We start from the raw sequence: 17222 nt of genomic DNA on the forward strand, positions 1-17222 counted from the left end.
CCTCCACTCCTAAAATTAAAATTTTGATTGGTGGTCTTATTTTGGAGTATTTAGGAGTTCTTGGTGCTGTTCATATGAGCTTGCATGCATGTTTACGAATTTATTTATGAAGTTTTGACGCAAGCTTATGCATCAAGGAAGTGAGTAGAATAGTTTGCTCCAATTCATTTTGCTTAAACCTTCATTTTTTTATGAACCAAAAATTTCAAAAATGAGTTTGTTTGGAAAAGCTAAAGGATGGCTTGGGCAGAAGAGACCCGAGCCTACCGATAGACTAACTAGAGTTGCAGCTTCATCCTCTACTATGAGGAAAACTTACAATGATGATATCGTGCCACGAGAGTTGCTCGACGAGACGAATACGACACGTGCCATGGCATACCCGTGTTCAGATTTCCTTATGGCGGCACGTATTAAGGATAAATTTGATAACCTCTGTGCAGCTGCAGGTTTGACACGTCTCGTAACACGACGTGTGCAACAATATCCAGAACTCACCTATTATTTTGTCAAATGGTTTAGATATAATGATAAACTTCCATGATTGAATTCAGATTATATGAGGATGTCTTCACAATGTCTTTGGCAGAATTTTGTGATGTTATAGGTGTGCAGAATATCGGGAAGATGACCAAAATGAAAGTTCAGCCCTACGAGCTGAAATCCCTATTCGCTTCCCTTTGTAGCAAGGATCCACGAGACATTCATCGGGGGAAGATCTCCAGCATCTTGTTTCCCCACATCAGGTATATCGCATACGATATTGCTCTAGGGGTGTTAGCTCGTGACAACACGAGCAACATTTTGGCTCCGGATCTCGCTATCTTGACAGCCGCCTGATACGTCCATTTTGCATCATGCTTTCATGTTGATACTTATTGCTTTTTGGGCTGTTATATTACTTGTGGTACCATATTTATGCCTTTTCTCTCTTATTTTGCAAGTTTTATTTGAAGAGGGAGAATTCAGGCAGCTGGAATTCTGGACTCGAAAAGGAGCAAATCCTAGTCCACTATTCTACACATCTCCAAATGCCCTGAAAAGTTACGTGGATTTTTTCTGGATTATATAAAAAATACTGGGTGAAAGAACTACCGGAGGGGGGCCACCAGGGCTCCACAATCCCTTCCACCGCCACCACCCCCCTAGGGAGCAAACTATTCTACTCTTGAGGCTGGTTTATATAAAAAATCATGAGGGAGCTTTTTCATGCTTTCGTCGCCGCCACGAGGCGGAACTTGAGCAGATCCAATCTAGAGCTCCGGCAGGACGATCCTGTCGGGGAAACTTCCCTCCCGGAGGGGGAAATCGTCGCCATCGTCATCACCAACACTCCTCTCCTCGGAGGGGAGGCATCTTCATCAACATCTTCATCAGCACCATCTCCTCTCCAATCCCTAATTCATCTCTTGTAACCAATCTTCGTCTCGCAACTCCGATTGGTACTTGTAAGGTCGCTAGTAGTGTTGATTACTCTTTGTAGTTGATGCTAGTTGGATTACTTGGTGGAAGAGTTTATGTTCAGATCCTTGATGCTATTCATTACACCTCTGATCATGCTATTCATTACACCTCTGATCATGATTATGATTATGTCTTGTGAGTAGTTACTTTTGTTCCTAAGGACATGGGATAAGTCATGTTAATAATAGTCATGTGAATTTGATATTCGTTCGGTATTTTGATATGATGTATGTTGTCTTTTCCTCTAGTGATGTTATGTGAACATCGACTACATAACACTTCATCATATTTGGGCCTAGAGGAAGGCATTGGGAAGTAGTAAGTAGATGATGGGTTGCTGGAGTGACAGAAGCTTAAACCCCAGTCTATGCGTTGCTTCGTGAGGGGCTGATTTGGATCCACTAGTTTAATGCTATGGTTAGACTTTGTCTTAATTCTTCTTTTGTAGTTGCGGATGCTTGCGAGAGAGGTTAATCATAAGTGGGATGCTTGTCCAAGTAAGGGCAGTACCCAAGAGCCGGTCCACCCACATATCAAACTATCAAAGTAACGAACGCGAATCATATGAACATGATGAAACTAGCATGACAGAAATTCCCGTGTGTCCTCGGGAGCGTTTTTCCTCCAATAAGACTTTGTTTAGGCTTGTCCCTTGCTACAAAAGGGATTGGGCCACTTGCTGCACCATTGCTACTACTTGTTACTTGTTACGTTTCACCTCGCTACACAATCACTTGTCACCGCTACTTTCAGTGCTTGCACTTATTACCTTGCTGAAATCCATTTATCAGAGCCTTGTGCTCCTCGTTGGGTTAGACACTCTTACTTATCGAAAGGACTACGATTGATCCCCTATAATTGTGGGTCATCACCGCCCTCTTAGGAGATAACACGCATAATATTGGTGCTTTGATTGCTCGTCGCCTCGTCGCTAACATCGACAAAGGGCCACACTTTGGTGGCATTTATGCCACGCTTATCCTCGAGCACCTTGGGCGCACTGTACGCACGGATGATACGCCTTTTTCATTCATAAGCTTTGATCTTACCGCTATGAAGAGGCATGAGTTTGTTACTAGGACTTCTGAGTTTGGTAACCTTGTTTATATTATGAGGTTTGGCGAGCTTACTACTCGCGAGATCCGTCTACCTGCACCACTTTTGTTTGATTACACTAGCAGGAACGGATGGTCCTTCACCTCGGTTGAGCTGGACGAGTTCGTGATCCAGCAGCATTTCCACAACCCTATGGAGGGGGTTGATCCCGAGGAAGAAGATCCTTCTTCTTGGGAGGCCAGTCGGGCATCAGTGTACGCACCCGAGGCCTCATATGACTCTTGGAGCCACCCGTACCACTGTGAAGCGGGAGGAAGCTCCTAGAGCCCACAGTAGCCAAGCTCAACTTAGGCCAAAAGCCTAAGCTTAGGGGAGTACGTACCCTTCTCCCCTTTCATTGTATCATCCGTGGTTTCCTTTCTAATCTTTTCAGAGTTTTTGCCCGTTCTTCTTTGCTCTTTCTTTGCAAAAACAACAAAAAGATTTATCTTTTCTTTTTCTTTCATTTAACCTTTGGAAAACCCAAAAATATTTCTTTTCTCTCTTTATTTTTCTTTGTTTGCACAGTTCAGCTCACATCCATGGTTGCAATTGCACTTGATTATATATATCTACGTTCGATCGTGCAAGCGACGATGCAATAATGACGAAGATCGATGAAAGGGATGCAACAAAGAAAGCGGTATGAACTCTATTTGTTTCTACTTTTGTACATATGCATGTACTTATGATCTAGAAGCCAGCTTGTAGCGACATAGTGCTATGTTTACAATGCTTTCCCAGTAGTTTGTGCTTTCTTTGTGACTTGTCTCAAATAGCTAGAGTGCATAATGTGTTATTAAAATGATTTGTGTGCATTGCATTGTTCATGGTTTGGCATATTAGAGTGGTATTTCCCTTCGGAGAGTTTTTGGATTGACTTGGCACATGCTTACACATGTTTATGACTAAAAGTCTATCAAGCCTTGATGATCTTTTTATTTCGGAATAGTTATATCACTTTCATGCCCGATTCAATGTTGCTTCGTCGCTCTGCATGATTATAACCGTTATTGCTCTCAAGTTGGTCGCTTCCTCGTCTTTTGCTAGCCTTCACCTATACTAAGAGGACTGACTGCTTGTGCATCCAAAACCATTGAAACCAGTTGCGCCATATGATCCACCATACCTACCTATATGCAGTATTTATGTGTCGTCCTAAGTAAATTTGCATGTGTCGTATTCTTAATTTTCAAATAAATATTTTGTGTTGTATGCCCGAATCGCTCATGTAGCGACTAGGGGCTATCAGTATCTCCCATGCTAAGTGGGTAATTCTCAAGATATGTGTTGATTCATGATACATCTCAAACGTATCTATAATTTTTTATGGTTTCAAGCTGTTATCTTGTCAACTTTGGATGTTTTATGTACCTTTTATATCTTTTTTGGGACTAACTTATTAATTCAGTGCCAAGTGCCAGTTCCTGTTTTTTCTGTGTTTTTGACTCTTTTCAGATCTGATTTTGGAACGGAGTCCAAACGGAATAAAATCCCCGAAATAAAATTTTCCAGAACAGAAGCAGATTGGGGGACTTGAGGGCCAAGGCAGGAGAGCCACAGGGGGCCCACAAGCCCTGTAGCCGCCACTAGGGGGGCCGGCGGCTACCAGGCTTGTGGCCTCCCTGGCGCTCCCCTTCCCTAGCTCTTTCGCCTATAAATTGCCTAAAATCCCAGAAAAAATCAGGGCATCCACGAAAACACTTTTCCGCCGCCGCAAGCTTCCGTTTCCGCGATATCTCATTTGGAGACCCTTCCCGGTGCCCTGCCGGAGGGGACTTTGGAGTTGGAGGGCTTCTACATCAACATCATCGCCTCTCCAATGACTCGTGAGTAGTCCACTTCAGACCTACGGGTCCGTAGTTAGTAGCTAGATGGCTTCTTCTCTCTCTTGGATCTTCAATACAAAGTTCTCCATGATCTTCATGGAGATCTATCCGATGTAATCCTCTTTGGCGGTGTGTTTGTCGAGATCCGATGAATTGTGGATTTGTGATCAGATTATCTATGAATTATATTTGAGTCTTTGCTGATTTCTTATATGCATGATTTGATATCCTTGTAAGTCTCTCCGAGTCTTGGGTTTTGTTTGGCCAACTAGATCTTTGATTCTTGCAACGGGAGAAGTGCTTGGTTTTGGGTTCATACCGTGTGGTGACCTTTCCTAGTGACAGAAGGGGCAGCAAGGCACGCATCGTGTTGTTGCCATCAAGGGTAACAAGATTGGCTTTTATCATAGATATGAGATTGTCTATCTACATCATGTCATCTTGCTTAAGGCGTTACTCTGTTCTTTTGAACTTAATACACTAGATGCATGCTGGATAGCGGTCGACGTGTAGAGTAATAGTAGTAGATGCAGAAAGTATCGGTCTACTTGTTTTGGATGTGATGCCTATAGATATAATCATTGCCATAGATAACATCACAACTTTGCGCGGTTCTATCAATTGCTCGACAGTAATTCGTTCATCCACCGTTTACTTGCTTTCATGAGAGAAGCCACTAGTGAACACTACGGCCCCCGGGTCTATTCACAACTATCGTCTCCACTTCACTTTTACTTTGCTTTGTTTACTTTTTTGCTTTCAGTTCTCACTTTGCAAGCAATCTATAAGGGATTGACAACCCCTTCATAGCGTTGGGTGCAAGCTCTTTGTGTTTGTGCAGGTACTTGTGACTTGACGCGATCCTCCCACTGGATCGATACCTTGGTTCTCAAAACTGAGGGAAATACTTACCGCCGCTGTGCTACATCACCCTTTCCACTTCGAGGGAACACCAACGCAAGGCTCCAAGGCAACGGGGTAATCCTTTGCATATTTGCCAAGGAAGTCCCTAAAGGCGTAGCCTGTAGCAGAAGGATTCCTGGCGCCGTTGCCGGGGAGTATCGCTTGCCGAGGAATATGAAGACAAGAATAGTCTCCCATCAACACGCCTATTTCTGGCGCCGTTGGAAGCTCTTTTGTTGCCGTAGAAATTCACTATCACTCACGAGAAAGTGGCTGGTAACCGGGATGCGCAGTTCCATGTCCAAAAAACAAATCAAATTTAATGCAACAACCCCCCCCTAGGATTGTTGTTTGTATCGACGGTACCCGTGGATTCGGCCCGCCGTGGAGTGTGATTGATTGGGGGAGGGGGAGTAAAAATTGTACTATTCTGTTTGGGAACCACCTATAATGTATTTAGCGTGGAAGATATTGAGATATCTTAGTTGTCATGTTGACAATGAAAGCATACCATCCAAAATTTTGATTCATCTCTCTTTTAAAAGCTCAAATTCCGGCACCTCTGCAAATCAATGCTTCCCTCTACGAAGGGCCTATCTATTTTACTTTACTGTTTAGTCATCCTCTTCTTATAAAAAGCACCAACTATAGAGAGCATAATTTTCATTCTGAGTGTAATGTGCATTGTCCCAAAGCACTGCATTGTCTTCTATATGATTGTGATATTACTTATTCTGAAATATTTATTTCTAGTCTCCTTTAAGACTCCAAAGGAGCGTCTGGATTTATCTTTGGCTTCACTCATGGGGGCTAGTGAGATACCACTCTAGTATGTCCAAGTCATGTGCATTGTGATCTCGTTATGATTTTCAGTTGCATATTATTCATTCTTAGTTGTTTGAAATTCTTCACATGATCGAAGGATTGCTTCGTGCATTGTCCTTGTAGCATTGCTTCAATACTTGTTGGACTTGCTCGTAATGCATGATTATATACATCTGATGAAGCAAAAGAGTTTGTCAAAGTTTTCTTTGTCGCATTCAGTACGTTGAACTCAATTGCTTGAGGACAAGCAATATGCTAAGCTTGAGGGAGTTGATACGTCTCAGACGTATCGACTTTTCCAAACACTTTTGCTATTGTTTTGGCCTCATTCTTGCATGATTTGAATGAAACTAACCCGGACTGACGCTGTTTTCAACAGAGCTGCTTGTATGGTTTTCTTGTGTGCAAGAAAATGGATATTTAGACGTCCCGGAAAATTCCAATAAAAATAGAGAAAATCCACACACCGGGAGAAACCTTGGGCCATAAGATGGGCCACAGGAGGGCCACAGGGCCTCCAGGCGACCTGTGGGCACGGCGTGCCCCCTGGCCATGTCGGGAGGCCGCCTGGGTAGAATCTACCTCCTCTGGTGCCCTACCTTGGCTCCTATTTTTACCCGTGACGGAGAAATCCCAGAAGATAGGTCGTTTTGCAAGTTCTCGACGCGGAGCCGCCGCCACCCTCAGTTCTTCTCCGGGAGAGCTAATCTGGAGGCTGCCTTGGCCTCCGGAGAGGGGAAATCATCGCCACCGTCATCACCATCACCACTCCATCATCCTCCTATGGCTTACCCCATCATGTGTGAGTAATTCCCTGCTGTAGGGAAAGGGGATGGTAGATATTGGATGAGTTAGATCATGTAATAGTTCGTCGGATTGTTGGGGGCATGTTGTCTATCATCTACTATGGTGTTTATCATCTTTGCTACTACTTGTTACTCTTAATGCTTGTCACTTTGGGCCCGAGTGCCATGATTTCAGAGCTGAATTCATTATGTTTTCAGGAATATATTTGTGTTCTAGATCTTATCTATGATTAGTATGCACCTATTATAGTCCGGAACCGGTGATCCCAATGGTGACAGCTTGGGACACCAAAGGGGATAGACTATAGTTTGAAGATTCCATGTATCCATTGATTGTTAATGCTTTGTTCAGGTGCTCTTTGACAGGAGCACCTTAATCTCCATAAGTTCCTTTTGGCCCCGTTGATAGCGGGATGGTAGGACAAAAGATGTTGTGCAAGTTCTTATTGCAAGCACGCACGACTACCTCGGGATACATGCCTAATGTTTGATATTTGCCTAGATCATCATTACTTTTCTATGTGCCTTGCCCCAAGTAAAATACATGATACCTCTTATCCATGACCAACCATCCATCTCCCTAGCCTACAGTGTTTTAATCCTGCTAGTTAAAAGTTACTTTACTTTCACTGTTTTACTTTCGTTGCTTTGCCACCATTATCTTCGTTGCCACCATCAATTCCATATCACCGTTGCTACTTATATTTCGTTGCCAAGCAATGTCTATCAGGTGCGGTTGAATTGACAACTCAACTGTTAAAGCTTATAAATATTCTTTGGTTCCCCTTGTGTCGAATCAATAGATTGGGTTAACTTACTCGCGAAGACTGTTGCGATCCTCTACACTTGTGGGTCATCAAGTGGCCACACATGACCTATGGATTTGGCACTCCTTATTTGGTGTTGTAGGGACTCACAATGACATCAACGTACTGTAGTGCTCGAATGTTTTTTCAAAGCTTGTTGAAGGTCATGCTCCTCTCGTGAACTTCGAGGCCAATGAAATCCACTACAATAAGGGATACTATCTAGCAGATGGTATCTATCCGAGATGGTCGACATTTGTGAAGACTATCTCAAACCCTATTGAAAGGACGTGGATGTTGCCTAGAGGGGGGTGAAAAGGCGATTTAAAATAATTACGGTATGGCATGAACAAATGCGGAATAAAGCTAACGTTTAATTTATCAAGAACAAAACCTAAAATAACTTGGCTCACCTATGTGCACCAACACCTTATGCTAAGCAGTATGAACAACTAAGTGATAGCAAGATATATAACAAGAAACGATATGGCTATCACAAAGTAAAATGCATAAGTAAAGGGCTCGGGAAAGAGATAACCAAGGCACGCAGAGACGATAATGTATCCCGAAGTTCACACCCTTGTGGATGACAATCTCCATTTGCATCGGTGTGGAGGCATAATGCTCCTCAAGATGCCAGTAAGGCCACCGTAATCTCCGCATGGCCTCACACAATGCAAGATGCCATGATTCCACTAAGGGACCCTTGAGGACGGTCACCGAACCCATACAAACAAGGTTGGGTAAATCTCCACAACTTAATTGGAGGCTCCCAACGACACCACGAAGCTTCACCACAATGGACTATGGCTCCGTGATGACCTCAAATGCTCGGGGCAATCTCCACAACTTAATTGGAGACCCCGACGCTTGCGCGGAGGTTCACACCACAATGATTGAGCTCCCAAGCACCACCAAGCTTCTAGGACGCCAATGTATCCACGAATGACAATTTCTAGGGTACCAAGTATCCAAGGGTAACAAACTTCTCAAACTTCACTTCCACGTATCACCGTGGAGAACTCAAACTGATGCAACTAATGCAATGGAAAAACACGAAGTGGTCAAGTCCCTGACACTCAAATCCCCCCACAACAACAAAATCTATGGAGGAATATGAGAGGAAGAACAAGGAGCTCACAAAGAACTCCATGATCAAGATCCAAGGGGTTCCCCTCACAAAGAGGAGAAAGTGATTGGTGGAGATGTGGATCTAGATCTCCTCTCTCTTTTCCCTCAAGAACTAGCAAGAATCATTGGTGGGATTGAGAGTTAGCAAGCTCTAAAAAGGTCAACAATGGGGAAAACACGAGCTGGAAGGATGGGGAACCATTAGAGAAGAAGACCCCCTTAAATAGGTCCCCACGAATCTGACCATTACAACCATTTTTACACGGCAACTGTACAACCGGTTGTGAGGGCGGTACAACCACTCAGCCTAATTTAGCGGAACAACTCGCCAACCACCGCGCAACAACCGTTCCAAAACAGAGACTTGGCCCGAGGTTCCACCTGCCATGGCCACTGGGCGTGCCTAAGTCCCAAGCGGTACAACCGCTTGGAACACCGGTAGTATCGGCTATACTTAATATAGAGGTACAACCGGGCCACCACCGTCCAACTACCGCAGCTAAACAGATATGTGTCCAGTTGTGGACCGGCGCTGGGCTAGTACAACCGCCCAGGGGTTGAGCGGTACAACCTCCCTAGGCAGCGGTACAACCGCTGGAAGAAAACAGGAAATACTAGAACTGCCATAACTTCTATAAATGAGCTCTGAATTGAGAAAACTCAATCTTTTCGGATTTAGGATGACAAGAGCTATCCAACAGTTGGAAGAAGAGGTAGTTATGAAAAATGCCAATGATATAGAGATGTGAAAGCTCTATGAATGAAGAACTGACAAAAACTCCAACATCGAAAACATCATAGAAGATGCACATGAACTCCATTTTTTATCAACTCAAGCTTGTCATAAAGATGACCATAAGCTCTAAAACTCACAAAAAGAAACACCAAACAAGAACCAAGAAATATGATGCAAGGTTGCAAATAGTTTGAGCTCTCAACGAGCGACACGATCAAGCTACTCACTTGAGAGAGCCCATTGTCAGGACGACAATCTATCCAAAAATAAAAAAAATCTATCAAGGGCAAACTTATACCTTGCACCTAGTCCACTTGAGCTAGATGATGATGATCTTGACTTCCTCAAGACAGACCACCTTTCTTGATTGCGTTGGCTTGATGAAGACTAGTAAATTTCTCCCCCATACTCCACTATGGGTGAGCCACTCTCCAGCACATTTTCACAAGTCCATTGCCACCATAATGGACAGCAAGCTCCAAGCATGATATCTTTGTGATGCCCCACTTGAACTTGCACAGCGCAATCTTGATAACGATCACCACTTGACGTCATCCTCCATGGGTTGTATGAGGTCTTCCTCTTGACGCAAGCCCATGGAAACACACCATGGGATCACTTGATCCCTCTCGATACATCATGTACGCTTTGTTCGTTGATCAACTTGATTTACTCTTTGTCTTAATCTTGATCAACCTTGTGTCTTTATGAATATCATCATCACGGATGGTTGGCACATTTGGATACAGGGGAACTCCAAAGTATGTAAGGCTCATAACCATTCCTTACGAGGCTTGTTTTTTTTTTGCTCGAAAATGATCTTCAGATGATCAAGTCCGGGTTCAAGTTTAAGCATCAGCAACGCTATATAGAGTGGATTGACTCATATCTAATTTAATTTTTTCCCGTGGATTTTTCTATAAGTGGAGTTGGATGGTTTTTGCTATTTTACTGTTTGGGTGTCTATGGATAGTTTCTTTTATTAATGAAATTTATCCTAGAGCAACTGTTCTACGTGTTTTTTTTCGAACCGGGCTTTCTCCCCTTTCCATTACTTTCATAACGGAAATACAATGTTTTTGAAACCAGAACCAGAAAGAGAGGGAAAGGGAAAAAAGCGAGTTCGGGACAATATCAGGAAACCCACCGTTCATGCCTGTCATCAGGAACACAAACTGCGGGGCGAAAACCTGATATCATCCGAAACTACGCAAAAAGATCAAAAGTTACACTACCATGGATGAGCACCGCTACGAGGAGTCCCAACAACCATAACCGGACCAGGCTCACAAAAGAGCACAAGATAAAACGAAAGTTTCACAAAACTGACAGAGATCTAATCACCACCGTGGTACCAAGCTATCTGCACTGCAACTAGCAAGGTTCATCGCCAAGGGGATCGAACACCTTCTTCCTGCACTTACCACTCCTCCCACGCTTCTTCCTTATCAGCCTGTTCGTTCGATTCTGGCCTTGGTGGTCCACATAGCAGCAGCATTTGGGATGCGCTCTCTTTCAACAACTAAGCCCCCTTCTTGACAGTCTCCGCCATCGCCGGCTTTTGCGTACCTGCCCAGTATTCAATAAACGCACACGTTGTGAAAGCAATTTCAAAAGGAGTTTTAATCCACTTTTTTTCAAAAGTAGCCCGATTCCGAGCCAACCAAATAGACCAGCAAAATGCAGCTAAGCCAACAATATAAATCTCGCATAAGCCCGGCAAAAAAGCATATAACCAAGAGTAAACCTGCCAAATCGTTTTCGGAATATAATTGGTACCAAAAACAACACCAATCGTTCTCCAAACAATCTTGGCCACCGAGCACCCAAAGAACAGATGCTGCGCCGATTCAAGTTCATCACAGAAAGAACATTTAGGGCCCCCCTGCCACTGGCGTTTTCTCATATTATCTCTAGTAAGAATGGAGCTTTGAAATGAGTGCCAGAGGAAGATTTGGATCTTCAAAGGAATCTTAGTCCCCCAAATTCACTTATAATGGGTCCCCGCAAGGTTTCTCTCTAACCATCTATACATAGATTTAGTGGAATATTTCCTGAAATTATCTAACTTCCAGTAAACCTCATCATCTTTATCTGCACAAATTTTATCCAACACATATTGCTTCATTTCATTCCATTTCTGGAGCATAACTGGAGATAACCTTCTCCTAAAAGAAGTTAAATGATTCATACTCTCCAGCTTATCAACAGTACACTCCTTATCAACAATACACTCCTCATCAACAGTTCTACGGTTTTCGATTCAATAATGAAAAAGAAAGAAAGAAACCACCGTGGCCGCACTGGGTATCACTGCCCTGCAGGCCAGTTTGGTGGTGCAGCGAAATAAAAAAACACCACGTCTCTGTATCAGGATGTGGAAGAAACAAGGCCATAACAGGAGCGGAGCGCGTCACCATTTCGCCTTCCTTTTAAAGCGGGGGATGTATACTCGATGAGTGAAAGGTTGAAAACTTTGGGAGCGCTCCTCGATGATGGCACCGAGCGTGTCCTCTCCACTTGGGAAAGGGAAAGGCGCTGCAGAAAATTGTGGTGGTCGCGGGCTGTCTCGATGGCACGTCGCTCCCGTAAACAAACAACCCAAGAAAGTCTGCAACTAAAAAGATGCGGATGAGAAAGCAGAAGGGAACGGGACAACCACGGATGGATATCAATCTGACATGAACTCCATGTGTGGATTCCGCGGGGGTTACAAATAGCTGCCATATCAACTTCTAGTCATCCTTTTTATTTATGGAAAAGAAACTGGATGTTACTCACTAGTACTTCTCTATGTTTCTTGCGTTCCGGCCAGTGCGGATGGGTTGAATTCTTCTGGTTGCATGTGCGGTGGGGATGTGCCGGTTTGCAAAGTCAGAGTTAATCAAACTAACATTAAATCCAATGTGTATATGTATGAACTGTCATTACTAGTACTCCATCTTAATGACAGTCCATGAGTAAATAAGAAGTCAGGTTTATGTATGAACTGCCATGAGTACTACTACTAGTGTGGGTTTATATTTAAAGTAAGGTACTCCCACCATCTCGGTGCATGAGGCATATTAGAGAAAACATATACAGTAAGTAAATAAGAAGGAGTCAGGTTCGTTCCAACGCATTGTTGCCGCGTTAGCCGTGATCTAACGTGAATATTCATTCCACAGGACAGGACACCGGCCGGTGGTGGTGGAGGAGGAGAAGATACTCTGAATGTGAGAGAGTTGGTGTTGGGGCCTAGGAAAGAAGAGAGGATGAATCAAGAGCCATTAAGATGAGGACAAGTAATTACTAGAGTTGCTTAAGATAAGGGCCACAGCTGCGGTGCGCGCGGTAAGAAGTGAAGGACGGGAGGGGTCTTGGCCCGCAAGCCGCACGGCTCTCTCTCTCTCTCTCGCTGCGCGTGACCGCGTGGAGCCTTATATAAGCCGGCCCTCGGTTCCTCCCCCCAGTCTCTCTCCCTTGTTCCTAAACCCGCCTCTCCCTCTCTCTTTCACACACGCCTCTCTCTCTTTCTCTCGGCCTCCATTTCCTCTTCTTCTAGCTCTAGCTAGCTAGCTTGCTTCGGCGCCCGGCTTGGAGATGTCTGAGGTTTCGGTGATAAACCAGGCGACGGAGGTGGAGGACGCGGCGGCGGGGCTGGACCTGCCGCCGGGGTTCCGGTTCCACCCCACGGACGAGGAGATCATCTCGCACTACCTCACCCCCAAGGCTCTCGACCACCGCTTCTGCTCCGGCGTCATCGGCGAGGTCGACCTCAACAAGTGCGAGCCATGGCATCTCCCAGGTACACGTCCAAATTAAGCTGCTCCTCTGATCTGATCATCCGAGCCCGACGGGCCGTGCCTTAAGCTTACTTAGTTTGCGTGTTTCCACCGGCCGGACAGGCAAGGCCAAGATGGGCGAGAAGGAGTGGTACTTCTTTTGCCATAAAGACCGCAAGTACCCGACGGGGACGAGGACCAACCGCGCCACCATGAGCGGCTACTGGAAGGCCACCGGCAAGGACAAGGAGATCTTCCGGGGGAGGGGCATCCTCGTCGGAATGAAGAAGACGCTCGTCTTCTACCTAGGCCGTGCACCCCGCGGCGAGAAGACCGGCTGGGTCATGCACGAGTTCCGCCTCGAGGGCAGGCTCCCCCACCCGCTCCCGCGCTCCGCCAAGGTTGGTTGGTTTAGCTCTCGATCCTATTTCATCCCTCCTTTAATTTCTCTGCTTGATTTGCTAAATACTTGACTAATTGGCGTGCAGGACGAGTGGGCCGTGTCCAAGGTGTTCAACAAAGAGCTCACGGCCACCAACGGGGCTATGGCAACGGCAATGGCAGCGGCGCCGGACGCCGGGATCGAGCGAGTCAGCTCGTTCGGCTTCATCAGTGACCACTTCCTTGACGCCGGGGAGCTGCCGCCCCTCATGGACCCTCCCTTGGGCGGCGACGTCGACCAAGTCATCGATTTCAACTCCAACTCTGCCTACGCCACCGGTGGCCGTTCCGGATCCGGACTCGAGGTTAAGATGGAACAGCACATGCCGCCGCACATGATGTACTCGAGCCCGTACTTCTCCCTGCCGGCCGCTAATTCCGGCGACCTGTCGCCGGCGATCCGGAGGTACTGCAAGGCGGAGCAGGTCTCGGGGCAGACGTCTGCGCTCAGCCCGTCCCGCGACACCGGGCTCAGCACCGACCCCAACGCCGCCGGTTGCGCCGAGATCTCGTCGGCGCCCACACCGTCGTCCCACAATCAAGACTTCCTTGACCACCTTGACGAGTACCCCGCCCTCAACCTCGCCGACATTTGGAAGTACTGATGACGCCCGGATCGATCGGAGCTGCGTGCCACACGATTGGCTCTGGCTCTGGCTCTCCTTGATTAATTACTCGATTGGATTACTTGACTTGGTGTGTGATGCTCGTGTTAGTGGTTTGCTGATGCATCATCTTCTTTCCGGAGGATTCTCAATCTCGGGTTGGATCAGGTGATTATCCATCCAGACGGACCTCCAGGGATTAGCTAGGCCTCCTTAATTATGTTGATTAATTAAATTAAATTAACTAGTCCTAGGTTCATATCTTGATCTGTGTGTACATATCACTACTACTCTGATTGTGATTATGGGGAGTAGCAGTAACAATCATGATGGTTATACAATTAATGGGTGTAGATTAGGGGGAGGACTTGAGATCCATTTATGAATTGATTAATTTGGGCGCTGTGGATGAGCCGGCCAGACAGCTAGCGCTAGCTTTGTATGTACATGTACCGCCATTAATTGCTGTTGCTTGAGTTTGACATGTCACTATGTGAATCGATGCTTGTCTTCTCTTTGTGCTACCGCTTTACACTTGCTAATTGATCGCTCGGTTACGCCTTTGTGGGCGTAACTCGACGTGGCGAGAGGCACTACCAGCTGTGCTGCTACTGCTCATGGACGCCTTCCGAAATCTAGCAAGAGGAGAGGAGAGATGAGATGGATCATGGTTTTGGGCCGACGGAGGGGGCCACCGCGGCCGCGGGCGATGGGTTCGCTCTTGTTTCGATCGTCCAATTATTCCCGGACCACGTCGTCCAGTTAGTTGGTGAACTCGACACATATACGTACGTACTATAGGCGTCGTACAAGCTCCAGCCTTATCTTGTTTCGGAAAACACTCGCGGGCGAGCAACGGCCGAGGAAGGGACAAAAAAAAAAGGGAAGGAAACGAGCACATCCGTTGATCCTAACAACCAACCTACGAACCAACCGTAGCTCGACGCGGGGGTGAGGGTGAGGGTGAGGGCGAAAGCTTGTCGCTCACACACACGCACGGCGGCCGACGGCGACGAGCGGGACGGGCCCGATTTTGCGTGCGCGCACAGCACACACAGACGCAGGTAAGGCGCGCCGGGACGCAAGCCGTGGCGAGTTTCGCGGCGATCCATTCGCTGTTGGCACGCGCTCGCTTCGTGCATCAAAACCCGGCCGAGACGGCGCGGCAACGAAAAGGATCAGCAGGAATCTTCCATCCATTTTTTTTTCTTTCTTTTGCGAAAGAATCATCCGTCAATTCATTAGTTGTACTGCTGCGACACATGGAAATATTCAAATTCTCGGTTGCTCCTTAAAAAAAAGGGAAAGGCCAAGCAAGACACATGAAAACTAGTCGCATATCCTGGGTGGGTCCTCGGGCTCTGGGAAGTCGGATTGGATCATTAGCTGTCCAAATCGCTGAGGCGCAGTGACGTCAGAACTTTAGGCTCCACCAGCAGTGGCAGTCACCTACACCTTTTCTCCTTGTATCTCCTTGTGCGTGCCCCCTAGCTATTGGCCATGGACAGCTTAGCCAACACTTGTTTAACTCCCCGTCAATGATCACAGGGAGATGGTCAGGAAGGGTAGGGTGCATCACCCATGTTGCCCCTAAGGATTCTCAATTATCTTATTATTTCGTTTCCCCAGGGATTTGGTTAATTAATCCGATGTGGATGTCCAGATGCAGGTTGCTTTCAGTCTGTTGATTAGGGCACGGGTTTTGTAGCCCATTTTATCCGGTGATTAGACAAGACCCAGCCAGTGGCGGTTGACGTGGGGCCTCTTCGTTTCCATGTTTTCTTATCACGGAAGCATCCATAATAAGCATTTGTTTCTGCATCAGATTAGATATCAGGGATCGTTTCGGGACGTGACCACTAACTACCAAGAACCATAGGCCACCAAGACTACTCCCCATCCAATCCGTCGCTGGGGCAGATGGATGGATCATGGATGGGTGCATGATCGGCTCGGAGCACGAGTGCTGGACAAATCCAACGGCGTTCTGGGTAGCTCGTATATCATGCGTTATCTGCACCAAGTTCCATTTTGGCACAGACGGTGAGACAATGCTGCACAACGAACTACTCCCTCGGTAAAGTAATATAAAAGCGTTTAGATCACTGTCTAGTATTAGTTTACAGACGGAGTAGAAACTTTGTGGTGGGTTCTCGTCTGTTTTCTCTGTCTAGTGAACCAGGACGCGCGCGACACAGGAGCACTTCAAGAAGTGGACATACGCTAATCTGAGACCGCTACATCACATCTGCCTCTAGATTATTGGACATGGTCACAGCTTAACATCTACAGCCAGGTTAGGTTGCACTTTTAGCAAGAGAAAGATTTGCCATAACAAAATGGGATCCTGGAGTAATGGCTGATATGGACTCTCCACATACTTTTCGAGTGAGATGAGGTGCCTTTTTCATAAAGTTTGCAATCCTCCTTGACAGGAATGTTGTGTTGCCCACACGGTCTCTATGATTCTACGCTTGACTTGTTTGGCTTGTGAGAGATAGATATGTGCTGTGCTACTTTTGTCCCCAGAAAGAAATTCTACTTTTAGACATAAAAAATAACTATAATGCAGCACAGTTGCGATTTTTTTTTTAATTTTATTTGCGGGGTAGCATAGTTCCGGGTTCATAGCTGGAAAACACATTCTTCACAACATCGCAGAAAAAAAGTATGTGTAGTGGACTAGTGGGAGGTAACAGTTTTGCAAAGGAGTCGCTTGCATTTCTGGCTACAGGTTTTCGTAGCATCGTTCTCTGTATCTGTAGAAAAATGCTGTAAACAATGTATTTCACGCGCAGTTTCTCTGTATACTCATAT

The 17222-nt window shown here is 45.9% G+C and overlaps 1 protein-coding gene across 1 annotated transcript; it reads left to right on the forward strand.

Annotated features, from left to right (window-relative positions):
- Window positions 1-13055: 13055 nt before the first annotated feature.
- Window positions 13056-14887, forward strand: LOC123448745 (NAC domain-containing protein 92-like). The gene is made up of 3 exons (XM_045125738.1): window positions 13056-13382; window positions 13483-13760; window positions 13848-14887. Exons 1-3 carry the CDS (start codon window positions 13178-13180, stop codon window positions 14403-14405), a joined length of 1041 nt encoding a protein of 346 aa, XP_044981673.1. The 5' UTR covers window positions 13056-13177; the 3' UTR covers window positions 14406-14887.
- Window positions 14888-17222: the final 2335 nt, after the last annotated feature.

The sequence above is a fragment of the Hordeum vulgare genome, chromosome 4H, assembly GCF_904849725.1.
Source record: "Hordeum vulgare subsp. vulgare chromosome 4H, MorexV3_pseudomolecules_assembly, whole genome shotgun sequence".
Taxonomy (NCBI): Eukaryota; Viridiplantae; Streptophyta; class Magnoliopsida; order Poales; family Poaceae; genus Hordeum; species Hordeum vulgare.